General features: G+C 45.2%; 1 protein-coding gene across 1 annotated transcript in view; it reads left to right on the plus strand.

Annotated features, from left to right (window-relative positions):
- The first annotated feature begins 1088 nt into the window (after positions 1-1088).
- The window catches only part of LOC147718398 (C-type Lectin CRL-like), a 42569-nt gene continuing 28137 nt past the window's right edge, over positions 1089-15520 (plus strand). The window contains exons 1-2 of the mRNA XM_086918337.1: positions 1089-1339; positions 11348-11517. Coding sequence (XP_086774463.1) covers positions 1282-1339; positions 11348-11517 — 228 coding nt within the window. The 5' untranslated portion in view covers positions 1089-1281. The remainder of the gene's footprint in view (positions 1340-11347; positions 11518-15520) is intronic.

The raw sequence follows: 15520 nt of genomic DNA on the forward strand, positions 1-15520 counted from the left end.
TTTTAGAATGCTTCCAGAATGCTCCTATATTCTATGAATATACATATAGAAGAATGGAATAAAGAATCAATATATATTTTAAGCAACTACTGCAGCCAAAAATATTTTCAATTTGAAATATTACAGCAGCAATGGTTGCAGACAGTTTTACTAAACTACGGGCTACTTTACTAACAATTCTCTATGGCATCATTTTATAAGACGTGTTTGATGCACGCCAACGTTAAAAAACACGTAACTGGAGAATCAGTGCAATACCAATATGGGGCTTGTACAACTAGTAAGTGCCCAATTCAAAGTAAAAAAAATGCACCTGCAATTCTATGACCTCGCATTGGTGCAGTTTTATAACTTCCATGAAATGACAAGATAAGCGGGCCTGGAAACCTGTGCGAGTTGAAGGGGCCCTAACAAATCTTTGTAAATTAAAATTTTCCATCAGCACGTCTATACGGATATTAGTCCAGGTAAAAATCTACTGAGAAAATGTACTGGTTAAAGCTTGCATTCCTTTTGTCTCCAGGGTAAATATGTTCCCGCTTGGGAGAACTTCCCTCTCCCTCAATGAAAATGCTTTACTCTTGCCAGGTGTAAATGTTTTACCTTTCCCAGGGTGGGTGGAGTATCTAACTGGAGTGCAAATGTTGCTGGGCCTGCAACATCAGTGGTAAATGACAGCATTCACACAGGATACTGACCAGTAACCTCTGCTATCTCCAAGACCTCACACAATCCACTTAAATCCACGGAGCACCCCTATTTCTAAGGACATCATATAACTTTTTCTATTACTAAAGCAGTGTCTCCCGTGTATAGGTATGTTAAGCGTTCACTGCTATGTGTCCAAAATGCTGGTGCTAAATGTATATTCTAGGTGAATGTATATTTCTATGAACACAGGCTCGATCACAAACTCAACATATATTCCATTCTAACGTGCTAAAGTGCTGGAGACCTTCACATATTGTCTGTCATCAGATAATAAGAAGTACATCATGTCCTGTGTGTGGTGCTTTCCACACTCTGCCCCTAGCCAGTCCTAACCTCCTTGGGTGTTGGCAAGGGTTGCTCCACCTTCAGTTAAACCTGGCTGAGAGGAGATAGTGATACTGGTGATGATAAGGGACTTATCGTAGGTGGCTCAACTAAACACTTCTGCAAATTTCTTCTATAAATGGACTGCCACAAAAGAGTGAAGGAGCAAGGCGTAGGCTGATCTCCTGAGGCAAGCGTCTCCTGCCGGTGCTTACAGTGGGACAGGATCATCCATCATCTGGCAAGATGAAATCCCTGCTCATCCTCTTCACCCTTCTGGGTCTGGGGGCGTGCCGCACTCTGGGTAAGAACAAGTGTCTGTTGTATCACCTGATTGTGTCCAAAAACCAAGTCCTCCTAGGGACATAGGGCCTTCACCTCCCTGTGCCTTATAGGCTTACACTAACTTTAAAACTTTTCCCACTTTGAATGTGTGCAATACAATGCATTCCTCCCTTTCAACATCTGCTTTCGAGTGGAGTTAATGTTTGATGCAAAGCTCTGTATACTATTGCTACTAGATAGGATTTTGCATAAAAAACCATGGCTAGTTGCATTGAAACACCCATGTACTCCTCATGGAATGCCTCTTTGAGGCAGAGTAACACAATGTTGCACATTGCACTGGTATGCCTTACTTGGTCTCACAAACCAACTCAAATATCAATTTGTGTTGGCTTGTAAAAAGGATTTTGAGTTTGGTCTAATTTACAAAAGTAATTCAAACCTGATGCAAAGCATTAGTAAACCCGGGGGAGAGAGACTTAGAGATGCATAGGAGGTGATCTGCAGGCACAAAGTGTCCAGAGCACAGTTATGGGAATAAGCCACAAAGGGAGTCTAATGGAACAAGTGCAGAATCTTAGTTTCTGTGTTCTGATAACCAGGATCCCATTTTAGAATACAGAATGCACTGTTCTACAATCTGGGCACAGGGGGAGACCATGGGTGGCATTACGCAGGTCAGTAGACACTGATGGTTCTATGATGCCAGTACAGATAAAGTGTAATAGCAGAATTGTGCCAACTGAAAGGGTGTCTAATGGAGTGCCAGGCCAGCTCAGAGGGGGTTTAAAGGAGCATCCATGCCAGCACAAACAAAGCATAATTGGGCAATGTGCCACCACCTAATTAAAAAGTCCAGACTCGTTATTATGACATTTTCCCTTGTGCTTTCTGATACGTTGAGAGGTAGAGTCCGGTCCCCTTAGCTGACCCAATCTTGTTTCTCCATTCACAGGCTTTTTTGGTCCTGACGAGATTTCCCCACAACAAGGGGTCATCGAAACGCGTAGACCTTCTCTATCCAGCATTAGGAATTGTTGATCTATTCCCAAACATATGACAATGGTTTAGTTGTTTGTTCCAATGCGTTGTTTTTCAAAATATATCCTGTAAATACAACTGTTCAATTGTGTATATATATCTATTTATATGTTTGTTGTCCCGTATGAATGTTGAATGCAAGGTGTCAATCTGTTAAAAAGTGTCCGTTTGTATTCGTTTTCTCATTTGTTGTTTTGACATATTACTGTGGAGTCATTCAAATGTATATCTAAAAAACAAAAATTGCCCATCGATATGGTATATGTGTTATAAAAAATAAAAACATTTTGGATTTATTTCGGACAAAACTGTTCTCCGAGAGTCACTGTTTCAGTCAGTGAGTCGAGTGATCACCCGTGGTCCAAGTTTAATCAAGTTGGCAATACTGGTGTTATGTTTTGGTTTATAGTGAATTTTCCCTTGTGCTGCAGGCCAGGGGAGCTCCTTTCAGAATATCCAGGTCTTCGCTTTAGTAGGCACGTCCAGCGGAACACTTCAATTCAGAGTATCCAGCTCTGCACATCACTTGATAACTCCAGTCCTAAACTTCACTAAGTACATTCAACCTTACACTTCATGTGACATCACTTGATGTCTCCAGCTCTATGTTTCCCTTGATAGCTCCAGCTCTACGCTTTACTAGATATCTCCAGCTCTACACTTCACTTGATATCTCCAGCTCTACAATTCATAGATCCAGCTGTTCACTTGATAACTCAGGCTCTAAGGTTCATATCTCCAGCTCTTTACTTGATAGCCCCAGCTCTACACTTCACTTCCCATCACCACCTCTACATTTAACTTGATATCTCCAGCTCTCTGCTTCACTTGGTATCGCCAGCTCTAAATAAACTTCACTTGATATCTCCAGCTCTACACTTCACTTGATATCTCCAGCTCTACACTTCACTTGATATCTCCAGCTCTACACTTCACTTGATAGCTCCAGCTCTACGCTTTACTAGATATCTCCAGCTCTACACTTCACTTGATATCTCCAGCTCTACAATTCATAGATCCAGCTGTTCACTTGATAACTCCGGCTCTAAGGTTCATATCTCCAGCTCTTTACTTGATAGCCCCAGCTCTACCCTTCACTTCCCATCACCACCTCTACATTTAACTTGATATCTCCAGCTCTACACTTCACTTGGTATCTCCAGCTCTAAATAAACTTCACTTGATATCTCCAGCTCTACACTTCACTTGATATCTCCAGCTCTACACTTCACTTGATATCTCCAGCTCTACACTTCACTTGATATCTCCAGCTCTAAATAAACTTCACTTGATATCTCCAGCTCTACACTTCACTTGATATCTCCAGCTCTACACTTCACTTGATATCTCCAGCTCTCTGCTTCACTTGATATCTCCAGCTCTACACTTCACTTGATATCTCCAGCTCTACACTTCATTTGATATCTCCAGCTCTACACTTCACTTGCTATCTCCAGCTCTACACTTCACTTGGTATCTCCAGCTCTAAATAAACTTCAGCTCTACACTTCACTTGGTATCTCCAGCTCTACACTTCACTTGGTATCTCCAGCTCTAAATAAACTTCACTTGATATCTCCAGCTCTACACTTCACTTGATATCTCCAGCTCTACACTTCACTTGATATCTCCAGCTCTACACTTCACTTGATATCTCCAGTTCTACACTTCACTTGATATCTCCAGCTCTAAATAAACTTCACTTGATATCTCCAGCTCTACACTTCACTTGATATCTCCAGCTCTACACTTCACTTGATATCTCCAGCTCTCTGCTTCACTTGATATCTCCAGCTCTCCGCTTCACTTGATATCTCCAGGTCTTCACTTCATTTAATATCTCCAGCTCTACACTTCACTTGACATCTCCAGCTCTACACTTCACTTGATATCTCCAGCTCTACACTTCACTTGATATCTCCAGCTCTCTGCTTCACTTGATATCTCCAGCTCTCCGCTTCACTTGATATCTCCAGGTCTTCACTTCATTTGATATCTCCAGCTCTACACTTCACTTGACATCTCCAGCTCTACACTTCACTTGATATCTCCAGCTCTACACTTCACTTGATATCTCCAGCTCTAAATAAAATTCACTTGACATCACCACCTCTACATTTAACTTGATATCTCCAGCTCTCTGCTTCACTTGATATCTCCAGCTCTCTGCTTCACTTGATATCTCCAGGTCTTCACTTCATTTGATATCTCCAGCTCTACACTTCACTTGATATCTCCAGCTCTAAACTTCACTTGACATCTCCAGCTGTATGGTTCACATCTCCAGCTCTACACTTCACTTGATATCTCCAGCTCTAAACTTCACTTGACATCTCCAGCTCTACACTTCACTTGATATCTCCAGGTCTTCACTTCACTTGATATCTCCAGCTCTACACTTCACTTGATATCTCCAGCTCTAAACTTCACTTGACATCTCCAGCTGTATGGTTCACATCTCCAGCTCTCCGCTTCACTTGATATCTCCAGGTCTTCACTTCATTTGATATCTCCAGCTCTACACTTCACTTGATATCTCCAGCTCTAAACTTCACTTGACATCTCCAGCTGTATGGTTCACATCTCCAGCTCTACACTTCACTTGATATCTCCAGCTCTACACTTCACTTGATATCTCCAGCTGTATGGTTCACATCTCCAGCTCTACGTTTCACTTGATTTCTCTATCTTTACACTTCACTTGATATCTCCTGCTCTACACTTTACTTGATATCTCCAGCTGTATGGTTCACATCTCCAGCTCTACCTTTCACTTGATTTCTCTATCTTTACACTTCACTTGATATCTCCAGCTCTCTGCTTCACTTGATATCTCCAGCTCTCCGCTTCACTTGATATCTCCAGGTCTTCACTTCATTTGATATCTCCAGCTCTACACTTCACTTGATATCTCCAGCTCTAAACTTCACTTGACATCTCCAGCTGTATGGTTCACATCTCCAGCTCTCCGCTTCACTTGATATCTCCAGGTCGTCACTTCATTTGATATCTCCAGCTCTACACTTCACTTGATATCTCCAGCTCTAAACTTCACTTGACATCTCCAGCTGTATGGTTCACATCTCCAGCTCTACACTTCACTTGATATCTCCAGCTCTACACTTCACTTGATATCTCCAGCTGTATGGTTCCCATCTCCAGCTCTACATTTCACTTGATTTCTCTATCTTTACACTTCACTTGATATCTCCTGCTCTACACTTCACTTGATATCTCCAGCTGTATGGTTCACATCTCCAGCTCTACCTTTCACTTGATTTCTCTATCTTTACACTTCACTTGATATCTCCAGCTCTCGGCTTCACTTGATATCTCCAGCTCTACACTTCACTTGATATCTCCAGCTGTATGGTTCACATCTCCAGCTCTACCTTTCACTTGATTTCTCTATCTTTACACTTCACTTGATATCTCCAGCTCTCTGCTTCACTTGATATCTCCAGCTCTCCGCTTCACTTGATATCTCCAGGTCTTCACTTCATTTGATATCTCCAGCTCTACACTTCACTTGATATCTCCAGCTCTAAACTTCACTTGACATCTCCAGCTGTATGGTTCACATCTCCAGCTCTACACTTCACTTGATATCTCCAGCTGTATGGTTCACATCTCCAGCTCTACACTTCACTTGATATCTCCAGCTCTACACTTCACTTGATATCTCCAGCTGTATGGTTCACATCTCCAGCTCTACCTTTCACTTGATTTCTCCAGCTCTACACTTCACTTGATATCTCCAGCTGTATGGTTCACATCTCCAGCTCTACATTTCACTTGATTTCTCTATCTTTACACTTCACTTGATATCTCCTGCTCAACACTTCACTTGATATCCACCTCCAGCTCTACACTTCACGTGATATCTCCAGCTCTACACACTTCATTTGATATCTCCAGCTGTACGCTTCATATTTTCAGCTCTTTACTTGATATCTCTAGCTCTAAGGTTCATATTGCCAGCTCTTCACTTGATATCTCCAGCTCTACACATCACTCCAGCCCAAGACTTCACTAAATATATTCAGTGTTACAATGTATTTAGTATTTCCAGCTCTACGTTTCATTTGTTATCTCGCTTGATACCTCCAACTCTTCACAGGTTGCTATGTCCTCACTTGGGGAGCATCACATTTTATCATACACCACCTTGTGGCTGGCTATTTCTTGTATCTTGTCCTTTTCACACATGATATCTCTGTGAGTGAAGGCACTGAAAGCTTTACTCCATAAAATGTGTATTCTGGGGGACGTGTAGGGCCTCGAAATTTTGAAACAAAAACTAAGGATGTTCCATTGTGTGGGAACAGGAGGCTGTAGCAAGTGATGTAAAGTGCCATGCAGCGACAGTGAGATCGATTCATTTGAAGTGCCATACAGCGACAGGGAGATCAATTCATGTGAAGGGCCATGCAGCGACAGTGAGATCAATTCATGTGAAGTGCCATGCAGCGACAGTGAGATCAATTCATGCGAAGTGCCTTGGACTGACAGTGAGATCAATTCACGTAAAGTGCCATGCAGAGACAGGGAGATCAATTCATGCGAAGTGCCTTGGACTGACAGTGAGATCAATTCATGTGAAGTGCCATGCCGTGACAGTGAGATCAATTCATGTGAAGTGCCATGCATTGACAGTGAGATCAATTCATGTGAAGTGCCATGCAGGGACAGTGAGATCAATTCACGTGAAGTGCCTTGAACTGACAGTGAGATCAATTCATGTGAAGTACCATGCAGTGACATTGAGATCAATTCATGTGAAGTGCCATGCAGGGACAGTGAAATCAATTCACGTGAAGTGCCAGGCAGTGACAGTGAGATCAATTCATGCGAAGTGCCATGCAGTGACAGTGAGATCAATTCATGTGAAGTGCCTTGGACTGACAGTGAGATCAATTCATGTGAAGTGCAATGCAGGGCCAGTGAGATCAATTCAAGTGAAGTGCCATGCAGTGACAGTGAGATCAATTCATGTGAAGTGCCAGGCAGTGACAGTGAGATCAATTCATGTGAAGTGCCATGCAGTGACAGTGAGATCAATTCACGTGAAGTGCCAGGCAGTGACAGTGAGATCAATTCATGTGAAGTGCCATGCAGGGCCAGTGAGATCAATTCAAGTGAAGTGCCATGCAGTGACAGTGAGATCAATTTATGTGAAGTGCCATGCAGTGACAGTGAGATCAATTCATGTGAAGTGCCAGGCAGTGACAGTAAGATCAATTCATGTGAAGTGCTGTGAATTGGCAGGAAGAAAAGATTACCCCATGGGAAGAACCTTGCAGTGACAGTAATAGGAGATCATTCTTCTAAAGTGAGATGCTGTGACACTGGAGTCTGCTAATAGGAATCATAACATAGGGGTCGATTAGGATGGCGGTGAATCCGCATCCTCCGGGCCGGTGGAAGCCACCACCGGCCCGGAGGATGTTTATTCACTGCCGCGATCCCTGTAAACACCACCCGCCAGATCAGGATGGCGGTAGGATCAGCGGCGGACGGCAGGTCCGTCCGCCGCTGATCCGCGGGGTGTAGCCTGCTATTTGGTGGCGGTGTCTGCAAGACACCGCCAGCCAAATTAGGACGCATGTGTAAACATGCTTTTACGCAGCGGTTTTTCCGCCGTGGAAAAGCATGTGGACCTTTGCATCTGGGGGGGCCCTTGCAGGCCCCCAGGGTGAAGGGGTTGGTGGTGGTGCACATGGGGGGTACCTATGGTACCCTCCTGAATTTGCATGCACAAAGCGGCAGGGACCGCGCGGTGCCTGCCGCTTTGTGCATGCAAATGCAATGCATGCATTTTTACCATTGCGGCGGGTGCTGCTTGAAGCAGCACCCGCCGCAATGTTAAAGATACAGGATGTGACCGCCAGGGTGGCGGTCACATCCTAATTGGCATGGAGGGAACGCCGCTGCCCTTGTGGATGGTCCCTCCTCCTCGGGGGTGGCGGACGGACGCAAGTCTGTTCACATCCTAATAGGCCCCTAAGTTAGAGAGATGTCAGTGCTACTGCACTGTAATGGATCTGAGTCTAAAACAATTATCATGCTGTTCAGTGAGGAAAGGGTTTCCCTGTGCACTATACGCAGCAGAGTAAATCACCTGAAGGCGCAAAGCGCCTTCTAGGGTCTAGATTTGGTGCATGCAAAAGGGAGGAGTATGAGCACATATGTCCCAGTCATTTTCAGATACGAAAGGATGGAAATTTATGTCTTTGAGCCATTTTCTCAAGGTAATCGGATACTTCTCTGGGAGGCTGGCAGTGGAGCAGCATGCAAGTGTATGTCTACTCTTTTCAGGCAGGTGTGCCCCATGCCCTCTAACCTCACCTTTATCACATCATTTTCATAATTTCCATTGACGTTGGCACGGAGCTAGGATTTCCCTAGGCTTCCCTGGTCCATTTCCCTTGTATCTGATGATGATGGATTCAGGCCCAGATCTCTGTACTGGGGTGAATGTATGATATTGTTCGACATTCTGTCCATCTATTATTGTTTTTGCATTTCACTCCGAGAGGGACAGGTATGCCCAGACGTAGGTCCCGTGCTATCCATGCCACTGGAGTCAAGCTATCCTGGATGATGAGGGTTGAAACCCCAAAACCAGGCCTAGGTTGCTTGTTTCCAAACCAGGGAGGACCTGGCAAGGCAGTTCGAACTGGACTGTTCCCATTGGGCGTGGGGTCAAGACTGATTTGCATAAGGCCTGGTTCAAACTGGAATGGCAAGGTGAGCAAAAACGATGGATTTAAGCCCAGATCTCTTTACTGTGGTGATTGAATGACATTGTTCTGCATTCTGTCCATCAATTGTTGTTTTTGCATTGATCTTTCTCTACTCTCTGGTGGATATTATTTCCCACAAAACCTTCATAACAGGCAAAACAGAACTGACACTCTTGTTGACATTCTTTCTGGGAAGCTCAAGATTGATTGGACCTGGGCACTGAACTCCATTCAGGGAGGAGCCGGATAATGCCCAATGGTGTGCATGATGAGAAGCTCACACTGTTGAGGAGGACTCAGACAGGGCTCTGCCAAGGACATGCCATGAAAATTAATGGAATTTTCACGTGAAAATATGGTGTCTACTGGACAAGGATAAGGGAGGTCTCAAAAGACGTATAATGGAGTGAGCATGGGCATAACACTGGAAATGTCCCTGAGGTAAAGATGGATTCAGGTATGGGTTCCATTAATCCATGGAATCTCAAGCAAAACATTTGACACTTTTTAACTATGTGAAAAGATTGACAAGCCATATATGGATCTCACAGTTCTTTATTCATTGGTTCATCAGTATAGCAGGTTCACAAGGTGCTTTGCCAATTTGGCCCATTCTCATAGGCAAGGCGCTTCACCTTATCAGCCTATCTTTACTATATTAGTTCATGTATAATTCACAAGCGCTACACCCTATATGCCAATGCTTGTGATTCAAAAGGCCTGTCTCCCTCTTGGCCTATCTCCATGTACAGTTCAATAGGCCCTTCTCCCTATTGGTCTGTCTGCTTGTATGATTCACAAGGCATGTTATTCTATTGGCTATTCTCTCCCTGAGCTGTATACCAATAGATCCCAATTGATCGTTTTAACTTTATAAGCGTCTACAATGTAGATTAACCTATCATTTTATCTCTGAAAATGACAAGTGTGTAATGTTTTATATATAACGGAAAACCACCTTGCTGTTACTTTCTTATCTCTGGCAGCTGCACACACTATGTCAGCTCCTAAAAGCCTGCACTGATGATTGGCCAACTGACAAAAAGTAACAGCCGTAAGCCTTAGGGCAGCTCCTAACTTAATATTTCTAGGTTCTGTCACATACTAATCCATCAAACTCATTACTGCGTTTCCATTCTCCTGGTCCCCATTTTCCATCTCTCTTCTCCCCTCTTAGCACCTTCAGGGGACCTAGGGATGTCATAAGGCTCTGCATGGCATAGCATGACTTTGGGGGACATAATATGACGACATAGAGTGGTGAAAATGGAAGGAAAGGTCGGGAAGGGGTGCCATGCATGGATAAGAGAAGCCCAGTAAAAGTGCATTATCTCTATTATATCTATTTATAGGTTGATTTAGGCTGAAATGTTCATTCTTCTATTGTGATCTGTGGCCCTTTAAATTGAATGTGTATCAAGGGTTATAGTGATGCAAGGAGTGATATTTTGTCAATCATCTGGTGCCTGGAGGGGAATGGGTGGTTTAATGCCCTCCTTAGCTGGGGGCTTCTCCTTCTGTAGAGGGTGGTCCAGGTCCCTCAAGCTTTGGACATGGGTAGGAGGGAGGCATGACCCCAGCTGCATATCAACAAGAGCGGAGGGCATCCTAAAACATGCCAACATCCAGACTGAAGTATGGTTTACATTCTTCCCAAGAAGAGAAGGAAGCTGTGCCACATCCAGCATTCTCGAGTCTCCTCTTTGGTACAGCAGAGAAAGTGCTAATGGCCTCACCTTGACTGCCCATCAGGCCACGCCCACTATTGTGAGTGATACATTGCTGTGTTGGGACTATCTGAATGTCCATGAGATGGTAGTCGAAAACATTCTTAAACACGTGCACACCCCTACATCACCAAACATGTCCAGGGTGCTGATACAGGTCAGGGATGGTCCAAATTCTGGCAGAGCTCCCTCCAGGAGATTAGCCCCACATCTGGTAGGCTGGCAGCAGAACTGGCCATGATACGTGTCTTACACCTGCTGGGATGTTTGAGAAGTGAGTGGCACGTGGGAACAAATGAACTCAAATGTAAGTATCCTTCACTAATGAGCAGCCTTGACAGGAGGTCAATCAAGGTGACAGTCGATCCCCTCTTGGATCATGACCTTTAGGGACCAGAGTCCCCAGTATAAGGGGCATCTGCAGTGATGGTGGCAATCCATGGCACAAGCCATGCAGTAGAATCAGAGGTCATTGCAGCATAATGAGAGTGTCTTTACCATTGGTTTCTGCAGAAATACTGATGGAAGACGCTGTGGTGGAGGCCCCAGCACCAGAACCATGCGAAAAAATGAACCTCTCTGATACCACCAGGTGCCCGGTGTGTGGAATCCATGACTGGAGCCGGTTTGGGAACACTTGCTATAAACTATTCAATTCCAGGGTTTCATACGCCAGCGCTGAGGTACGTAAAGATCGCTTCTACATATCTCTCTTCTTTAAAGAGCACCTGTTGTGGTCTGGAAATAGTTATTATCTCTCTAGCGCAGAGGTCTTTAAACATTTTTGCTCATAGCCCCCCTAAGCATAATGTGTTGAAGTCAGGCCCCCCTCCAAAAATGTACGGTACGAATAGGGGAAGAAGGAGGGGAAAGATTGAGCACCAGGGACAGGAGCTTAGGAGATCATTTCAGGTTTTTTTGTCTATAGCCCAAAATCCACACTGGAAGTGAGACTTTGCAAATATATCAAACAAAAACAGAAACAAGCCAAAAACACTGGCCCCACCTTGGGGTGTTGTGAGCCTGGGTCCCAATGCAACTGCACCTGCTGCTCTAATGGTAGCTGTATCCTGGAGAAGCAGGCTGTCTCCTCTGCCTCTTTCACCCCTTCCTGCATGCCTGGCCATCACTCCAATCTTGAAACAAACTCTGTGTCTCTTAGAAAAAAATTAGCCCCCAAGTATTGACCCCTCCTTGGCTAATGTCTTACCTGTGATGCTCTACCATGTACCATGTACCATGTACTGCATTCAGCGCCAAGGCGCCACAGGATTCGTGCGCTAAATAAATAATAACTCAACTCAACTCCTTGCCGCAAGGGGGCCCTCTTCTCTAACACTAGCAAAGAAAATAAGGCCCGTGCCCCTTTTTTAATAGCAGACAGTCATAACTGTGATACAGCGGGGCCCTCACAGACTGCGGCTCCAGTGCCGCTGTTCCTGCTTCACAATTTAAAGGTACTGTCTTGAGAAGCAGGACGTCTCCTCTATCTTTTGCTAAAAACATGGGCCTCCATCTTGCCCCACCCCCTTTGTGCCATCTCTCTGAGCCCCAGCTAAGATATCTCCTCTGCTTCCGTTTTCATCCCCATCGGGCCATTGGTCCAAGTCCCAAAGCAACACTGGCAAAACAAATGTGCACTGGGCCCTAATGCAATCAAGGCAGAATAGCCCAACAGCCACAACTGGGGTTTAGCTGGCCCTTCATACTCTTGGGCCCTGGTACCACTGCACCTTCAGCACTAATGATAACTCCAGTCCTGCAAAGTAGGTTGAGTCCTCTGCCCACTCTACTGGACTGTCACTCCTAAGTCTCAGGCCCAAAGCAGGCTGTCTACCCCTTTCTATAAAAAAGGGTGGGGGTGGGTGGCGAGTCCCATCTCCCACCCTGTGTTGCTTGGTACCTGTGAACAAGAGTGACCTTGCCCCTAACGCTAGCAAAGAAAATAGCTCCCACCCCCTTTTTACTAGTAAGACACCATAAGAAACAAGTTACTTACCTGTAACTTTAGTTCTCCAGTATTGGTAACTTTCATAGATTCCCATTGCTTGTATCATTCCCCGTCGTCGGAATGGGAGCCTCGGTAATAATATATATATATATATATATATATCTATAGGTACATACACCCTAATAGGTGTAAAAAAGGTAAAAGATTAGGCCTAGGCCTCATTATCTTTTGCAGCCTATAGCTGTCATTATGTAAAAAGACCCAAAGTCCCCTTAGCAACCAATCAGATCAGCCTCACCCTGTAGAACCTTCCTGAGAAAGCTCAGAGCCTCAGATTTTCGTAGCCGTTGCTTTGCCACATAATCACCTAGCCCTAAAGTGAGCTTTCCCAGGGGAGGCGGGTGGGCGCATGGGAATCTATGAAAGTTACCAATACTGGAGAACTAAAGTTACAGGTAAGTAACTTGTTTCTTACTCCAGTATTGGAACTTTCATAGATTCCCATTGCTTGTATCAGAGTAGATAGCAGTTAGCATACCTCAAACATTTCGTGCACAGTACAGAATCATTATAAGCTACTGACATCACAGATATAACCACTATAAAGCAGTAACAAAGCATAATAAACGAAATGTTTGAAAAAACAGGAGGAGGGAAGAGAGGAAAGCTCACCTCTTATTGGAAGAGATTTCTCAGGACTGCCTGTCCTACAGCCGAATCCTCCTTTGCAGCCGCCTCCAGGCAGTAATGTCTCGTGAAGGAGTGCGTACTGCTCCAGGTGGCTGCTCTGCAAATGTCCTTTATGGATACTCCAGCAAACAGCGCCGCTGATGCTGAGATCGACCTTGTGGAATGTGCCTTCACCTGTCCTTGTAAAGGTTTGCCTGCCGCCTGGTGGCAGAACCGGATCGCACTAGTTATCCATCTAGATATCCCTTGTTTTGACAAAGGAAATCCTTTCCTTGGGGCTCCGAAAGCCACGAACAGTTGGGGTGTTTTTCGAAATCCAGCTGTGCGTTGTAGATAGAATTTCAAACATCTCTGAACGTCCAGAGAATGAAGTGTCCTCTCAGCCTGGGTTGAAGGCCGAGGAAAAAAAGATTTCAAAACCACTGGCTCGTTAAGATGAAAGTCTGTCGGTACCTTCGGAATGAACTTGGGGTTCATCCGCAGGATAACTGTATCATTCTTGAACTGTAAGAAGGGTTCTTTGATGGTTAAAGCCTGAAGCTCTCCTACTCTCCTTGCAGAGGTGAGTGCCAAAAGAAGCGCCACTTTCCATGATAGGAACTTCAGGTCCGCTTTATGCACTGGCTCAAATGGCGGTCTCATTAGCTGAGCCAGGACCACATTCAAGTGCCACACCGGAGGTGGGGGCCTAACTGGCGGGAAAACTCTAAACAGTCCTTTCAGGAATTGTTTGATTACTCTCGCTGATAATAGAGAGGGACCCGATCTTGTCCTCCTATACCTGGAAATAGCTGTCAAGTGGACCTTGATAGAAGCATGAGCCAGACCTGCTTGTGCCAATGAAAGAATATATGGTAAGAGTTGATGCGGAGCTGACGAGAAAGGATGTACTTTTTCCCTCTGACACCACAAATGGAACCTCTTCCATTTCGCTCTATATGTCTTATTAGTGCTAGGGGCTCGTGCCTGTGCCAAGATGGTCCTGCATTCTTCTGGGATGTTTAAATCCTTAAACTCTCTGTATTCAGGAGCCAAGCCGCCAACTGAAGCGAGCTCGGGTTCGGGTGAAGAACTTGGCCGTTGTACATAGACAGAAGTGTCAGTTTGGGTTGCAGATGAATGGGTGGTGTCTCTGATAGGAGAAGCAACTCCGTGTACCAAAACTGGCGAGCCCAGGCAGGCGCTATTAGTATCATCCTGCACCTGTCCATCTTGAGTTTCTTGAGGACTCGAGGAATTAGGGGAAATGGCGGAAAGGCGTAAACAAACGCGCCTGACCAGGACATCGAAAGGGCATTCCCCAGTGACCCTCGATGGTGTTCCCTGCTTGCGTAACACCGGCATTTCTTGTTCCCTGGTGTTGCAAACAGGTCGATCGCTGGGGTCCCCCAACGGGAGAAGATGTCCTTGATCACTGCGTCCTCCAATTCCCACTCGTGCGAGACTGCTCTCAGGCGGCTTAGCGTATCCGCCTTCGTGTTGCATACTCCTGGAAGGTGTTCTGCTACGAGTGTGATGTTCTGCGCTATCGCCCATTCCCACAGTATTTGGGCTTCCTGTGAAAGCAGTGGCGATCTTGTGCCTCCCTGCTTGTTGACGTAATGCATTGCGGTGGTGTTGTCCGTCCGCACCAGGATTGCTGAATCTGTAATCCTTGGGAGGAAAGCCAACATTGCCAGTCGAATAGCTCTTAGCTCCAGAACGTTGATATGTAGATGACGCTCTTCCGGAGTCCAGTGACCACTGACCTGGAGGTCTTGCATGACCGCTCCCCAACCTTGAAGAGAAGCGTCCGTGGTAATGACCTGAGGAGCCCTTGCAGCCTTGAAACTGAGTCCCACAGTGAGGTGAGATCTTTTCATCCACCATGAAACCGACCGTTTCATCCGCTGGGTTATCGTCACCCTGTCGTCGAACGAACCTTCCACTTGTCTCCACTGAAGGTCCAGCTCCTCCTGCAGGGGGCGCATTCGCAGTCTGCAATGCGGAATCAATTGAATACAGGATGAAATCGACCCTAGAAGAGATTTGTACATCCTGACTGT

This window comes from Lissotriton vulgaris, chromosome 4_1 (assembly GCF_964263255.1).
Source record: "Lissotriton vulgaris chromosome 4_1, aLisVul1.2, whole genome shotgun sequence".
Classification (NCBI taxonomy): Eukaryota; Metazoa; Chordata; class Amphibia; order Caudata; family Salamandridae; genus Lissotriton; species Lissotriton vulgaris.